The 16,033-nt window shown below is 45.0% G+C and overlaps 1 protein-coding gene across 2 annotated transcripts in view; it reads left to right on the top strand.

Moving 5' to 3' along the window:
* The window catches only part of ST8SIA2 (ST8 alpha-N-acetyl-neuraminide alpha-2,8-sialyltransferase 2), a gene marked incomplete at both ends in the record, with an annotated part of 59,884 nt that overhangs the window by 18,935 nt on the left and 24,916 nt on the right, over positions 1-16,033 (top strand). Inside the window, one exon of one of the 2 annotated variants that reach the window (XM_082619072.1) lies at positions 15,456-15,518. The exons of the other annotated variant lie outside the window; for it this stretch is intronic. Coding sequence (XP_082475198.1) covers positions 15,456-15,518 — 63 coding nt within the window. The remainder of the gene's footprint in view (positions 1-15,455; positions 15,519-16,033) is intronic. 2 annotated transcript variants of the gene reach the window in all.

Genomic DNA, 16,033 nt, shown 5'->3' with positions numbered 1-16,033 from the left:
GCCCCTGCTCCGTCTTCCCTGTAAACCCTTGGATATGATGCTTAACATCCCTAAACAAAATGGGAGTCATAAAAAGGCCCACCTCTTAGGGCTGTGATAGGGACAAAAGGAGAAAATCCACAGTGAGGGTTTGGTCCATGTCTGCCCCGTGGTGCCTAGTCAGTGTTAACTCTGGTGATGGTTGCTTCTCCACTATCCATCTGAGCACATGCCTCCTCAAGTCCCCATTCAGACACCCGATTCTAGCATCAACCTGGACACAGCCTTGGGTGCCACCATCCTCCCTATGCCCATCTGCATCCCACCCCCCACCTGCTACCAGCTGCAGTGATGTTTGTTGGCTGATGTCACTTTCCGTGCCCTGAAGCAACAGGGCTGGAGTTCATTTTCTCCACCCTGAGCACTATCTCGGGGCTTTTCTCAAAGAAAAAGAAAGCAGCTCAAAGAAAGCAGCTCATAAGGGGGACCCAAAGGGCAGAACCCCCCCCCCTCAGTTCCTCCCCAGAGCCTTGGACTCCCACAGAACATGCGCTGGGGAGTGGGGATGGAGACCACAGCTCACACGTAAGGCGTTAGGGCTGAGTATCCTTCCAGAGCCAGGGCTGGCTTTCTATTACTAGTCTCTCAGTTAGTGATTCAATCAGCAAGTCCAAGAAAGCAGCCTCGTCCCACATCATAAGGAGAATGGAGCTCCCAAATTTTCTTTTCCAGAACTTTAGTCTTCTGAATATTGTGTGTGGGGTGGGGACGACGGTGCCTCTGGGTGTCCCTCTTCTGCTACAGTTGATTTTATCAATAAGCATCTTGTCAGTTGTCATTGAAAGGGAGCAAGGAACTAGTACCCCCTGCCACTTCCTATACACCCTCAGGTCCCATAGCCTTGCTGTACCTGGCATAAGCGGGAGTTCTGAGTCAGGGAAGGTCACGGAGAAGGTGACATGAGCTGAGTTTTGCTACCTGAGTAGGAGTGGGTCTAGGGATCTCAAACTCAAATGCCTTCAAGGTCTAGGCAGGTCACATAAATAAGTGAAACAGTTCAGTGTAAGACAGTAAGGAGTGGTGTGGACTGTGGGAAAATATAGTTTATACCCCCCCCCAACCTGAGGCACAGCTGCTTCTCATCTCCACCAGTTACTATGGTCCAGGGTTGTCAGTGCTTCTGATTGTTCAAAAGAAGCCAAAACTTAAGATATTTTATAATGACTAATCCCTTGAGTTTTTACCAAATCTTAATCCTAAAAGATTTAACATTGTGCAAGCTCCCCAAGCCAGATACGACCTGGGGCTGGCAAGTCATAAACTCTGAATTAAGTAAATGGAAATCAGAATAAAGGGTTCTGGAGAGAGAGGATTATGTTCAAAGGCACAATCTTGTGATCTGACTCACACGTTCTGGAAACTACCCATTGCTTGGTGGAGTTAGCAGGTGGATGTGTGAGAAAGTGAAGATGAGGACAAAGAGGGCCAGCTGAACAAGAGTCTTCTGTGCTACGCTAAGGAGCACGACTTTATCTTGAAAGCAATGGGGCTCGGTGAGGGAACCCAGAAGAGCTTCAAGGAGGAAGCGCCATGTTGCACTTTGCACTTTGGAAATCCAGGTCCCACGTGGGAGCGTTTGGCAAAGGATGACTCTCTGCAGACAGGGAGCTAAGACAGAAACCATGGCGGGGAACCTGAGGGAAGGCATGAAGGCATGGCACCTGCTGTCATCAGGTGGGAGAGTCTGAAGGCTGGGTGATCTTGGAAGGGAAACCTGGTGAGAGAGGATGGGGAGTGTCCACAGCACCCTGATTCTGCATGACTGGGTGGGTGCCATTCCCTGAGAGAAACCTGGGGGAGAGCAGGTTGGGGGTGTGAGTGCCGGTCAGGTCTGAGGTCTGTGTGGCGGTGACTAGGCTGTTCTGTGATTCTGGAACCTGGAAGTGCATCGGGAGTTGTGGGCATGTAGATGAACAATGGAAGCCGGGGCTTCTCAAGGGCTAAGGGTGGGCTCTGAGCAACCCTGACATCTAGGGGAAGGGCCTAGGAGGAAGGGCTGGGAGGGAGCAGCAGAGAAGAGTTTCAAGGAAAACCTGGAGGAGTGTTGACACTTGATGAAGGAGGAGGGAATCTAGGACCTAAGGGACATTTCAGGGTCTCATTCAGGAGAACTGATGTGTCGTCAACCCACTCAGGGACCAGGCCACACCTTGTGGGTCCCATTGGGGCTCCATCCAGCACAGCCCCATGGCCAGTGGATGAACCACACCCAGGTCTTGGCAACATGACTGCCAGATGTGCCTCTTGTGCTAGTTAGCTGAGCACTTCTTTGCTGAAGAAAAGAAAATGCACTAATTTAACCTCGGGCAGGTCTCCCCACTGGACGGCCACAGAGCCATCCGACAGAGCAGCAGCAGCAGCGGTGAGAATCACAGTTCTGCCACAGATAACACATTCCATTTTCTTCCATCCACCGCTCCTTATTTCTCCCTAATGGACCATGCTGTTGGAAGGCAGCTTCCCTGAGGACAGCTGATCTGAGGGGGCTTGGCAGAGTCCACACGCGGCAGTGGTTTCTTCTGACCCCGAAGGCAGCAGCCATCACCTTCAATAACAACACTGCAACTGACATTCACGTCTGCCCGGAGCTTCTTGCTTTAACCGACCCCGCTTTGCAGAGAAGGACCTCAAGTCCTCGAGAGGCCAAGCGCTGCAAAGCTAGAGCACGTTGGGAACCAGAACTCCAGCCCCCTTACTGATGGTCCCGCCGTCCTCCTTCCAGGTGACGGCGACATTCCCTGAGTGGTGTCGGCTGTCAGGGGGGCCGCATTTATCCAGGTCCCGCGGAGTAGGGAAGGGGGCGAGACATATCAAACACCCAGAAGAAAAGTGACTTTAAAGTCATCCCCAACCCAGGTGCCCTCCAGGGGTTTTCTCAGGAAAAGGCTGCAGCTGTGTTAATAAGGACACGGCCTCTCTGAATGCAGGTCTGTCAAGAAGTGAACAAAGGGGAGGGATGAAAGCCTGGCTTAAGGCAGAGGGCTTTCAAGTCCCAGCGAGGCGGGTTCAAGAGCAGAGCATGGCACGTTGGACAGACGTTCTGCTTCTCTTTAAAGAGCACGGATTTATCCACACCGTGTGACATGAATGAAATGAGAAGTTTTCAGGGCTGCCAACCTCTCTGTTAAGGTTTTACAGTGGTATATTTCTAATACAATAAAAAAGCGGAAAACGACAGCCAAGGCTAACACTGTGTCTGCAGCAGGAGGCCGCAGCAACTGTCAATAGTGGACGCTAAGTGACAGGCCAGTGGAAGTGCTATGGTTTGAATGTTTGTGTCCTCCACCGCACAAATTCACATGTTGGAATCCTAATGCCCAATGTGATGGTATTTGGAGATGGGGCCTTTGGGGGTGATTAGGTCATGAGGGTGGGGGCCTCATGAATGGGGTTAGTGCCCTTATAGAAGAGGCTTCAGAGAGACCCCTCACCCCTTCTGCCATGTGAGGATAAAAGACATCTGTGACCTAGAAGAGGGCCCTCATCTGGCCATGCTGGCACCCTGACCTCAGACTTCCAGCCTCCAGAACTGTGAGCAATAAATTGGTGTTGTTTATAAGCCTCCCAGACTACGGTATTATGTTCTAGCTGCCCAAATGGACTAAAATAGGATTGAATGAATTTTCATATAAAACTCTTCCTAAGCCTAGTTTTTAATGGCTAGATCACATTTTGTCCTTTTTGGTGTGGTGCCAGTGGAGAATCTGACTTGAATATTTTCCCAATTAGCTCACCAAGTGTCGCACAACTACTTGTTGAGTAACCTTTGCTTCCTCTTAAGTCTCTGGCATCTCTTTGACTGTGTATTAAATTCTTACATGCAGCAGGTGAAGGGCAGGGTGCAGGAGCCAGTGTTCTGCAGGCACACATGGTTTGACTACATGCAAACTGAATCCCTGCTCTGCCAGTTTATTTGCTGGGGGTGACCCTGGGCAAATCACTTAAACTTTTTGAGCCTGCATGTCCTATTTCTAAAACCAAAATATGAAAATTAACATGCCACTGGTACAGTGCCTGGCACAGGGTGGAACTCAAGCAAATGAAGTTATTAATAATTTTCACTGTTCTCTTGGAATCCACATCCCCTTCCTAAGGATGTGTTTTTTTAACATGTACATCTGGGACTGGGATTGTCACCTGGAATAGTGAAGCCATCGCTCTTGGGGAGTAAATTTTAGTGGGGGGGCAGGAAGCTGTTGAAAAAAATATTCAACCATATTTTGTATCTGAAAATTTTATAAAACTAATATTTTGTAAGAAAAATATTTTCTATATTTTGATAGAAAGTAATGCTGGACAAAATCTTGTTTTGTGTGAATATAGAGAAAAATTGAAATTTTTAATTGGGGGGCACCCTCTGTCAGGGGAACAGAAAGAATCAAGGAGGGATTTTATGTCGTTGTTAATGGAACCTTAAAGTGTTGAGAGGAGCATGATTTAAAATAATGGATTTTCAGAGCCAGAAGGAATCTTAAAGATGCCCTGAGGACTCTAACCCTTTTCTTCACTTGGGATCATTTATCATGTCTCTTCCCAGTAGCTTATTTCCTCCAGAGGGAGAAGGTTTGTCCAGGGCCACCCTGTGGCCAGAACCACAAAGTCCCGACTTTAATTATCCAGGAAGGAGGACATGCCACCAAATGTTGACAGAGTTCAAATAAGATGGGGACAGACATGTCCATCACAAGGTGTTCATACAAGAGTGCTTTTGATAGAGTGTTGGGGACATGAACCAGAATGGAGTGGTAGGGGGAGAGGGTGGAGCAAGGAATCACAGACAGTGTAGAAGTTTACAAAGTGCTGGGGAGAGACAGAGATGTAGCTGAGGGGTGTATGAAAGGAAGGTTGGGTCATTTATTGAAGATGAGAAAAGCAAACATATATATAAATGCTAGTGGGGATGAGCCAGCAACATGGCAGAGTCATAAGGTGCTGGTCTGAGCCAGCCTGCTGGGTTCAAATCCTGGCATCACTTCTTAGTAGTTGTGTGGCCCCGGGCAGGATTTTCCCCTTCTCTCTGCCTCTGTTTCTTCTCAGGTAGAAATGGATCATCATTTCTGCATTCTCGGACTACTGTCAGGCTTAAATGAAGTAATATAAAATTCGTAGGACAGAGCCTGACATATACAAGGTCCAAGATAAAGACCAGAATTATTACGCAGCTGAAAGGAAGCTGTAAATATATGGAGAAGAGAGAAGAAGTAGTTGATGGAATAAGAATCGCCAAAGGCAGGAAGGGATGCAATTCCGAACACAGGTGGAGGTACTGGGTTTGGATAAGAGGACAGCTGGCTTCTTGTTGTAACAAAGGACGGGAGGAGGCAGAGTCCTTCTATTTGTAAATATTCACTGACTTCTGATGATGTCCAGGCACTAGGGGTGCAGCCGTCAACAAGATAGACACAGTGCTTCCATCATGGAACTTACACTCCTGTGGCAGAGGCAGACCATACACAAGATATATGATATGGTGATGAGAAGACAAAAGGAGATGGGAGTGGGAAGGGCCACAGTGGGGGGAGTAGGACAGCAGATGCTATGTTAAATGGGATGGTCAGGGAAGGCCACTCTGAGAAGGTCCGATCTGAGCCAAGATTTGAAAAAGGGGAAAGGGAGAAGTGAGCCATGGGGTATCTGTTGGAAAAATGTTCCAGGGAGAGGGAACAGCCAGTGCAAAGGCCCTGGATCTGGAGCACTCCTGGCAGGTGTGGGTAGGTGGGCAGTGGGGGTGGGAGTGAGGCTGGGGTTTCCCTTCTTCCTCCCCGAGACATGCTTCTGGCGGGGGCTGAATCCTCTTCTCTACAGCGAAGGGATGGCTTCAGCTTTTTTGACTCATCTATTCATTCAGCTGTCCTCTTTGGAGCACATTGGATGTGCAGGAGATATGTGACCTCCACCCCTCCATGGTAATGCAGAGATGAGCAGGACCCTGTCCTAGGCTTGGCCCCAGTCTAGAGGCTGGTGGTGAAGCCACGTGCTAGGTGAAGCTGCAGTGGTAGCTGAGTGTAGGGAGAACCTTGCTGCAGGTGTGACCAGGACAGGTGTGACGAGGCAGGTCAATGGATGCTGGTTCACTGTAAAGAAGGGTCTTCAGAATGGGGGCGGGAGGGACTCAGAAAAGGCTCTATAGCTATGAACCACTTACTGGAGAAGTCTTCTCTACTGACAGCTTTCACCAGCTCCAGTTCAACCAACTGCATAGATATGTATCATCTCTGAGTTTTAACTGCCTTGGTTTCTGGGGTTTTGAGTGGTCTGGATTTGGAATGCAGCATTCTCTTAGAAGTCTTTGTATTATAAAGTCTGTCTCCTTTATAAAATGAGTGTAGATTGGAGGAGGACCAGTACCACATGAGTTGGTCATCCCAGTTCATGTATCATTTCTGGTTGATGACTCAGTTTACGGCAAAAGTGTTTGGTCTGGATGATAAATTATATGGTCTCTCTCCTGGTTGTTGGTCATGATGAGAAAGAGAAAAGATCAGGAATAAGTGTTGTGGGAAATTCTTGGCATCCAAGTGGCTTGTTTACTTTTCTGATGTGCAGATGACTAGTACAACAGACTGGGGAAATTGGCTGGAATCAAAGCCCTCCGTTCTTACGAATATTTTCTGAGGTCGAGCAGAGGGAAGAGCCAAGAGTGAGCTGGTACCTTTCTGTACACTGATGGAAGCTGATTAACAAACAAAAGTTTGCTGAAATTACAGCCAGTGGATACATCAGACCAAGCTAATATTTAACGTGAAGGAAGAGGGGATGGCAAAAGAAGAAGCTGAGCATTCAGTGAGGTGGGCATAAGAAGACAGAAGCCCATGTGCTTGCTGCTGTAACCCTCCTGTTAGCGCCTACAACACCCACAGAAGCCAGAGGTCTCAATTTTCATGGAAACACCATTGTCAAGGCTGAAACCTACACTGGTCTCTTCGGAGCTCTGTGCCCAGCAGTGTTTCAGTGTCTGTGAGGTCCAAGAGCTCCAGTGCCATGATAAGACTTGATGAATAGGAAAAGGCATCTCAAAGACTGTTGAGCACCTCAGTGAAGGTGTTAGACCTGGCCTGAAGAGCTGGAAGCTAAGTGGGTGGACCTGGAGGAGAATAACAAACTGGTGTCAGACACGGGTGGCACTGGGAGTAAACCTAAATTTGGTGCAAACATCATACCAGAAGTGTCATTTGCTGCCTGTAAAGCTGAAGCTGCTGAGAGGGGGGCCCCTGTACCGTCACACTGAGTCCTGGCTGGCAGTGCAGAAGTGACTGACCAGTTCCAGCTTTCATTGTGATCCAGGGTATTTCTCACACTGCTAACGAGCCAACAATACAGGAGTTTGTGATCCTCACTGTTGGAGCTGTGACTTCAGGAAAGCCGTGCTCATGGCAGCAGAAGCCTACCTCAACCAGAAGGATGTCATCAGAAATGTGGCAAAGATGCTTTGTGGAGGGGCATTTTGCTCCTAACATCCTAGAGAAGGAATTAGCAAAGCACGGCTCACAGGTCAAAGCCGAGCACTACCTGTTATCATGGGGCTCTCCAGCTGAGATGATTTTACATTCTTAAAGAGTTGCAAAAAAATCAAAATAAGTATAACACTAATATACTAAGTGCTTTATAATATGTCATTCACTGTTTTAATCTCTGCACTCATTAGCTCACTTAATCTTTATAAAAACTCCATGAAGTAGATACTATTACTCATTTTTTTTAGACGAGGAAACAAATGGAAGCTTCTAGATAGGTTAGCAGTAGTCAAAGATCACACAGCTAATGATTAGTTCAGCTGGAATGCAGACACTGGGAGTCTTATCTCAGAGCTTGTGCTCTTAACTTGCTTCCCCATATGACAGGTTCCTCAACACTGTTAGCGTGTACAGAGTATAAGTCCAAAAGAGAGATTCAGGTAACACAATCCGGTGAGTTCACCAGAGGGAAGGTAACAGTGTTTCAGAGAAGCAAGGGAAGGCTGTATAGAAGAATGAGGCCACCTTTCTACCATGATGACAGGAACACTAACTTTGAACCTCAGTTAACTAAAGTCTTATCCCCCAAAAAGAATTACATTCTTCTTATTAATAGACCTGTTACCCAAAATAATGTTCTCAATCATTATTATTATATTTTTAATTTCATCAATAAGAACGTTGTCGAAATTTGTTTTCTCTTTTGTTGTTTAAGTATCTTCATCTGCATAAGATCTTCAATTTTTCCTCTTGGCCCACAAAGCCTAAAATATTTGCTGTCTGGCCCTTTAAGGAAAAGTTTGCCAACTTATATCCTAAAGAATTCAGGGCCTTGGAGTTGCTGTGGAATGTGATGGGAAAGGCTGGTGAATGGCACAGATGCAGCAGCATCTAACTCTTAGAGTTTGGAAAGTATGAACCTTGAACTTTGGGTCTCCTGATGACCCCAGCCATTACATCACTCTGATGAGTTGGTGAATGAGTACAAGTCCTTCATCAAGGACTACCTAGTGGCATCCACTGAAGATGCCTTAGACCAGTATGACTGGAAAGCTTGGAAGTTCTCCACTAGTGGAGGTGGTGCCCAGGTGGTAGGGGATGGTTGCACAGTGACCAACATGAAACGTATTCCCAAGCCTATGGGCAAGGACTCTGTGCAACTGCCTTCTGCTCAGAGTGAATGAAAAAGACCCTGTGACAGAGTCTTTTCAGGAGTTCAAACTGGCCCAGTCCAAAGGATGGGGCACCATATTTCTCACTGTGCGAGGGAAACTGAAGATACTGTCATTGCCAGCTTTGTGACTGGATCTGCACTGGACCAGCCAAGGCAGGTGCCCCCTTGCCCATCTGAGCACTTGGCCAACTACGACCAGCTCTTCAAATGGAGGAGGAAATGGGCATCAAAGCTCAATTTGCCAGCAAAAAATTCAGGAAGTCCCTAGCCAAGTATGCTCTGGGCAAGAGAGCCCCTGAGCTCTTGAGCCCCAAGCACTTGTCAACTGGTGGGACCTCTGCTCCTGTGCTAATCACAGGTGCTCAATGATCCAGACACAAACACTTTGGAAGGGAATTTCCTTCCCCCGTCTCTGTGATATTCTAGCTCCTGAGAATAGCCACATCCAAAGCCAGGTTTCCGACATGCTACTACATGGATGAACCCTGAAATACTTTATTAAGTCAAAAAAGCCAGGCATAAAAGGACAAATATTGTATGATTTCACTTACAAAAAATATCTAGAGTAGGCACATTCACAGAGATAGAAGAATAAAATAGAATAGAGGGGCTTCCCTGGTGGCACAGTGGTTGAGAATCCGCCTGCCGATGCAGGGGACACGGGTTCGTGCCCTGGTCTGGGAAGATCCCACATGCCGCAGAGCGGCTAGGCCCGTGAGCCATGGCCGCTGAGTCTGCGCGTCTGGAGCCTGTGCTCCGCAACGGGAGAGGCCACAACAGTGAGAGGCCCGCGTACCGCGCAAAAAAAAAAAAAAAAAAAAAAAAAAAAGAATAGAGTACTAGGGGGCTGGGCGAGGAGGGATTGGGGAGTTATTGTTTAATGGGTATAGAGTTTCTGTTGGGGGTGATGAAAAAATTCTAGAGATAAATGCTGGTGATGGCTCCACAATATTGTGAATATATTGGATGCCACTGAATCATACACTTAAAAAGGGATAACATGGAAATTTTATGTTATGTATATTTTACCACAAAAAAGAAAAAGTCTAAAAAAACACCCTTGAACCCTGTTGGAATCCCTTGCTCTGTTCATGTGATGACTGCAAATCATCCTTTTCCTTCTTTTCTCCCTATCATGTGTTTGTGGGGCCACATACTTATAATGTGTCCTTGGAGGATCAACAGGCAGGGACCCCAGTGGTTTATATACACAAGTTGAAAGCACACGTTCATTATCTTCCCAAAACTGTAAAGGAAGAATCATCTGCAAATTCATGAATTGTGTTTTAGTTTAATCTTTTATTCTCAGGACTAATCAACTGTTTAAGTTGGGTCCGCACTCTTAATTAAAGCTTTCAGCTCTTGAAAGTTCATTTACTGAGCCTGACTCTTCAGTGAGGAACCAAGGATGTGGGAGATTCAAACACAGCTGTGAGACCCCAGCACCCTGAAACATGACCTTACCTATAAAACCACTGGGCTAAACTGAAATGCAGTTTTCAGGTTTGCTAATTGCTTTTCACTGAAAACAAATCCAACTATGCATGTTATTATTTTTTTAAAGATTTTTTGATGTGGACCACTTTTAAAGTCTTTATTGAATTTGTTATAATATTGCTTCTGTTAGCTCCCTGACCAGGGATCGGACTCGCACCCCCTGCATTGGAAGGCAAAGTCTTAACCACTGGACCGCCAGAGAAGTCCCTGTTATTATTTTTTTAAACAGGCTATTTTTATTCTTTGTCTTAGTTTACTGCTCGGAAAGAGTATTATGTTCATGGTGGAAAGGAGACTGACATCTTAAAATGTAGAGCTTTGGAGTAATCAACCTCCATCCTCACTATGGCTGAGAATATTGGGCAGGGTCAAGTGGACAGTGATTATTACTAATATTATACCTTGTTTTATAGAGTTCTTTATAGTGTGCAAAGAGCTTTCCCATATATTTTCTCATTTGGATGACCTAAGAATCTTTGTTTCTATGATTTCAGAAGTTGATGAATTATCTTTAGCAAATTTTTCTCACCTGATCATCTTCCTCTGTCACTCAACCAAGCAGGTGTCAGCATTCCCCAATCACAAGGGATGTAAGCTTATTTTAATAACAATGGAGGCAAAACCTAATTAGAAAAAAAAAATCCCTTGCCAATTCATGTGATTCATTTTGAGCCAAATATCTGCAACCTGAGTTTCTTTGAATGACCGTCTGCCCCATTCTCTGGGTATCTGAGAGGTGAAACTGTGTCTTGTACAGGTATAAGTAATATGTGTGAACACAGCATGCAAACTGCAGGGAAGACTTTGGAAGAAAAGTCCCACTTAGCACTGAAGTTAGATTTGATTCACTGAGCCCCACTTGGACAAAGTACTATGCAAGGCGGGGAAGGTGAACAAAACAGGGTCCCCCTGTTTTAATATAGGTTTTATTATTATTTAGGTATGGTCAGGCCAACAGATCCGGAGATGACCACCATTGAAAATGTAGTTTGTTATACTCCCACATTCCAAGAGGGCTGGCACACCACATCATGCAGGGCCACATGGAGTAGCACTAGGTCACTTAGGAGGGAGGGGAGGGGGAACTGTGGGCAAAAGCCTTTATTGTGGTTTCCATAGGAAGGAAGGGTGAGGCAGGGTAAGCAGGCTTAGGATTGGCTAGGTTGGATAACTTCAGCAGACTCTGGGGCATAGGAGCTGTCCTACCTGTCTGGGACAACTGTAACCCCTCATTATATTAAACCAGATAGATGCATAGATGTCTTGTACCTAGCTCCAGGTGATTATGGCAGGTGGATAGTGGCCCAGAGAATAAGATCCCACTAAGGGAGGTGGCAGGGGTATGGGCTCTAGATTAGTTGATTTGTATTTGAAAGGTACACTCCCAGGCCAGTTGTTTACTATCTCTAGGAATTTGCTAACCCTGAGAGGAGCTGTCCCTCCACAGTCAGCAAGGTCCCAGATGTCAAAGCATCAGATAAAGAAAATAAAAGACATGGTTAATGCACACCATCCAGGGACTTCCCTTCTAGTGTGGCGAGCAGCTGAGGAAGCTGAAACCAGAACCAAATCTCTAGACCTTGGTTTCTTCAACTATAAGAGGAGGAGTTTAGACTATCTCAATGACAAAATTTCTTTAAAGTCTCCCATCTGTGATTCCATGAAATAATTAAATATGAAAAGGTGACAAATGCTGTAATAGAATGCTTTAGGAAGAGAAGGAAAAGGTGGCTGAGAATTGAAAACTAAGATGGTTTTGAGGGGAAGCACAGGTGTTGGGCTTGGGGTTTAGCATAGGAAGGCGATGGGATGGGTTGGCTGATGGAGGGGATTCATCTTCTCAGAGGTATTAGGTAGAAAACAAACATCAAAGCAGAGGTTCTCAAATGGAGGCAATTTTGCCTCCCTGCCCCAGGGGACATTTGGCAATGTCTGGAGGCATTTTTAGTTGTCACAATTTGGGGGTGTGGGGAGGGCTTCTCCTGGCCTAAAGTGGGTAGAGGCCAGGGATGCAGCTAGAACACCCTACAGTGCACAGATAGCTGCCCAACCCCCAACACCAACATTGAAATATCAATAGGGCCGAGGTGGGGAAACCCAGAGTTAGAGGAAGGATTGGTATGAAAAAATGCATGGTTTGTGGTGGCCAAGTCAGCAGGACTGGATGCTCCCCAGGACCTGGCCTGGAGGCAGGAGAAGAGAAAGCAGGAGGAAGTTGTTGCTCAGCATTGAGTACTCTCCAAACCCCTGGTTGCATTAAACCAGATAGATGCACAGATGCAGTGCTCACCTCACCTGGAGTCCTCTCAGATTTCAAGAAAGATGCTGAACAGAGTTTGTTGAGGTTTGCTGTTTGTATAAGCAGAATTTTAATTTTTTATGAAGATCTTTTTAAGTCTGTCTGTATTTTCTCTTAGAATTTCTTCTTCCACTTCTGAATTTTAAAAGTCCTTCACATATATTCCTCATACCTCATCAAGATTTGATAAATATCCTCTTCCATTTTCTTACCAATTTTGTATAGGCTGCCTTCTTTAAATATTTAACTGTTTAATTCAGTCTTCCCCAGAGGTGCTATAAGTGTCCTTGGTAATAAGTAAGATGATTTTAGGAATTCCATTGATAAATATTTTTGTGGTAATGGTTTTGTGTTCTTTTCAAATGAGTATATAATCATGATATCAAACCCATATTTTCACAGATGGCAGTGTGTAGGTTAAGAAGTTTTTAAAAGATGAGTCAATTTAAAAACTTAAGTAGTTAGTAGTATGGGTGATAAACAAAATATGGCAAACTGCTGGTAGGAATATGAGAATTACTAAAGTCTGAGAAACACTAGTTAAATCCACTTGAAATTTATGTCAGGGAACACTTACATGATTTCCCTCCAACTCACCTCCAGATTATTAATCAACTACTTCAAACCATTTATTGAATTTCTCATTGATAATGATTTTTTTTAAATCATACATCAATTCTCATGTGCAGCATTTCTAGACAATCTTTTTTGTTCCAGTAACCTTTCATTAGTCTTGAGCTATGACCACACTTTTAATTACTGTACTTGACTTAATATCTGGCCCAGCAAGTCTTCCCTCCCTCAAGGAGTGCTGATTTTGAGGACTGGGGTCAGGGTTAGGACATGTGAAAGGTCAGTGTCATGTGGACAGCAGTGGGCCCATGAAAGCCCTTGGGCGCTGACCTAAGTAGATTATGGTTACAGGCCAGAGATGGCCAGGTATTCCCAGACCCTTGAATTAGACGTGTGAGAATGCCACCATCCCAAGGGTAAATGAAGAGAGACGAAAAAGAGATATTACGCATTGACTTAAATGTGAAGAACCAATGATACTCTGTGTAATTAAGAATTAGACTGTATGTAATGAAACTTGAGACCTGAAGGGAGACCTGAGATGAGGCACTGGGTGAGTCATAGCACACATCCTGTTGCCTGGTCATCCAGCTATGAGGCAGAATATTTCCTGTTGCCAAATAATGTTGAAAGGACATTCAGTCTATCAGGAAAAGATACACGTGCACACATACACACACAATGTTATATCTACAAGTATGTGAATCCTAAAGAAAGCAGATAGAAAAATCCAGATTTAAAACCAGTGAGGAGTTAGGCAGTAACTTCCCCCAAAGAGTTCTTATTAAATCACAGGATTCTTTAAATATACAGCTTTTGCAGTGATTTTAATTATTTCTTTGGAGTGTACCAACACCTTGGCTGAAAGGCTAGATGGAACTTTTAAAAAATGATAGATGTTAAAAAATGATAGATGATCTTATTTGCAAAGCAGAAATAGAGATACAGATGTAGAGAACAAATGTATGGACACCAGGGGGGAAAGGGGAGTGGGATGAATTGGGAGATTGGGATTGACATATATACACTATTGATACTATGTATAAAATAGATAACTAATGAGAACCTACTGAATAGCACAGGGAGCTCTACTCAGTGCTCTGTGGTAACCTAAATGAGAAGGAAATCCAAAAAAGAAGGGATATATGTATACATATAGCTGATTCAGTTTCCTGTACAGTAGAAACTAACACAACATTGTAAAGCAACTGTACTACAATAAAAGTTAATTCAAAAATTAAAATAAAATCACAAAAAGGGCTTCCCTGGTGGCGCAGTGGTTGAGAGTCCGCCTGCCAATGCAGGGGACACAGGTTCGTGCCCCGGTCCGGGAGGATCCCACATGCCGTGGAGCGGCTGGGCCCGTGAGCCATGACCGCTGAGCCTGCGCGTCTGGGGCCTGTGCTCCGCAACGGGAGAGGCCACAACAGTGAGAGGCCCACGTACCGCAAAAAACAACAACAACAACAAAAATCACAAAAAAATTATAGCTCTCCAAAAAAAAATGAGGAAAGTGTGAAGAAGTGTCTCCTCAAACCACATATCCTATAAATCAGTGGTGAAAAAATTATTTAACTTAATAAAAATAATTAGTCTCACATACAACTTTAAAAAAACACACACAGAGCACAAAGTGGGCTGGGTACCAGGGGCAGATGGATTCATCTCTCCCCTGGCCCAGTGTGATTAGCAAAGCAGGGTGAAACTTCATGGCCCCCATCCAGAATGGAATCGACAGAACTGAAGAGATGGTGGAGCTGGAAAGGGCCTTAGAATGCTTTTACTCCAAAAACTTTTCCTCCAGAGGAAGAAGCAAAGGACCCCATTACTCACCCATCTCCTGCTCCCTGGTAAAGTGACACCACTTAATATTATTTTTCCTGCCCCCAAAAAGCAAATCATTCTCACATTTGGTTGGAGGCACTGGTTGAGTCAGTCTTGCTGCCTCTGTTGGACTTCTGATGTCTCAAGTTTGGAGATAATATGATGGACAACTCTTACCACAGGTGAGTGACAGCCAGCGAAGACCAGGGGCAAATGATGAGTCAGGCTAAAGGAAATACTGAGTCATGCTCCAGCAGGTGCTTAGTCAGGCTCAAGCATGCTAGCCTATGAGATTAACCAGAGGAGACAAAGGAGTTTGTCTCAAAGCTCAAATGAAATTCTCAAGTGGAAACCTTGGTGAGAATTGAAACAATGTTCAAGTGAGAGGCGGGGGAGCATCTAGGAGGTCTACTTCCTTGAAAATGCCTGGGTTTGTGGTTGGGCCAGGAGGTTGCCCATTTCTGGAGAGGCCTAGGTGAGATTTCATTGTCCCTCTGTAGTTCTCCAAGGCGGGCTGTGAGATCTCCTGGCAACTGAAGAGGGCTTTGCAAAGAAGAGCTGGGTTTATAAATAATGCATTTCCTTTGTCTTGCAGGAATTCTGGAGGCAGAGGTACAATCAGATCAGCTGTGAACAGCTTACATAGCAAATCTAATAGGTTTGTAAATTAGATTTTGTGTTCATTTGTTTTTGCTGTAAGGCAGCTATTAATCTGCTTCTCCTCTTTGCTGGATGGTGCCCTTCTTACTTAGCAAATAGCAAAGAGATCTGTTTCCTTTCACTTTGGCTTTGCATTTCCCTAATCACTTTTGAGGGGGGAGCTGTCAATAGAAGAGCCCGTGAAATGGCCCAAGGTCTAGAGGCTGCAGAGATAGAAAATTCAGATGAGTAAGAGTCTCTTTCTGCAAAAGAGCCCACTCACTTGGAGGCACTTCAGCCACCAATGAGCTTATTCATAACTTGAATTTTTGCCGAATAATGGAGACTCTGAAACGAATCAGGAATTTCACCCAATTTCATTGTGGTAGATGGCTTGTCCAGGAGGTAAAGACGGAAAATAGAGCATTCAGGAACTTTGCTGAGACCTCTTAAAAATATTTAGGAAGTCAATTCAGAAATGTTAACCTTGATTACTGAAGGCACACTCTAAATTCTGAGTGTTTCCTCGAATGA

The sequence above is a fragment of the Mesoplodon mirus genome (genome assembly GCF_964341445.2).
Source record: "Mesoplodon mirus genome assembly, chromosome: 4".
In the NCBI taxonomy this organism is placed as follows: Eukaryota; Metazoa; Chordata; class Mammalia; order Artiodactyla; family Ziphiidae; genus Mesoplodon; species Mesoplodon mirus.
The sequence above is the reverse complement of the archived record's forward strand: the minus strand, read 5'-3'. Positions and strand labels throughout refer to the sequence as shown.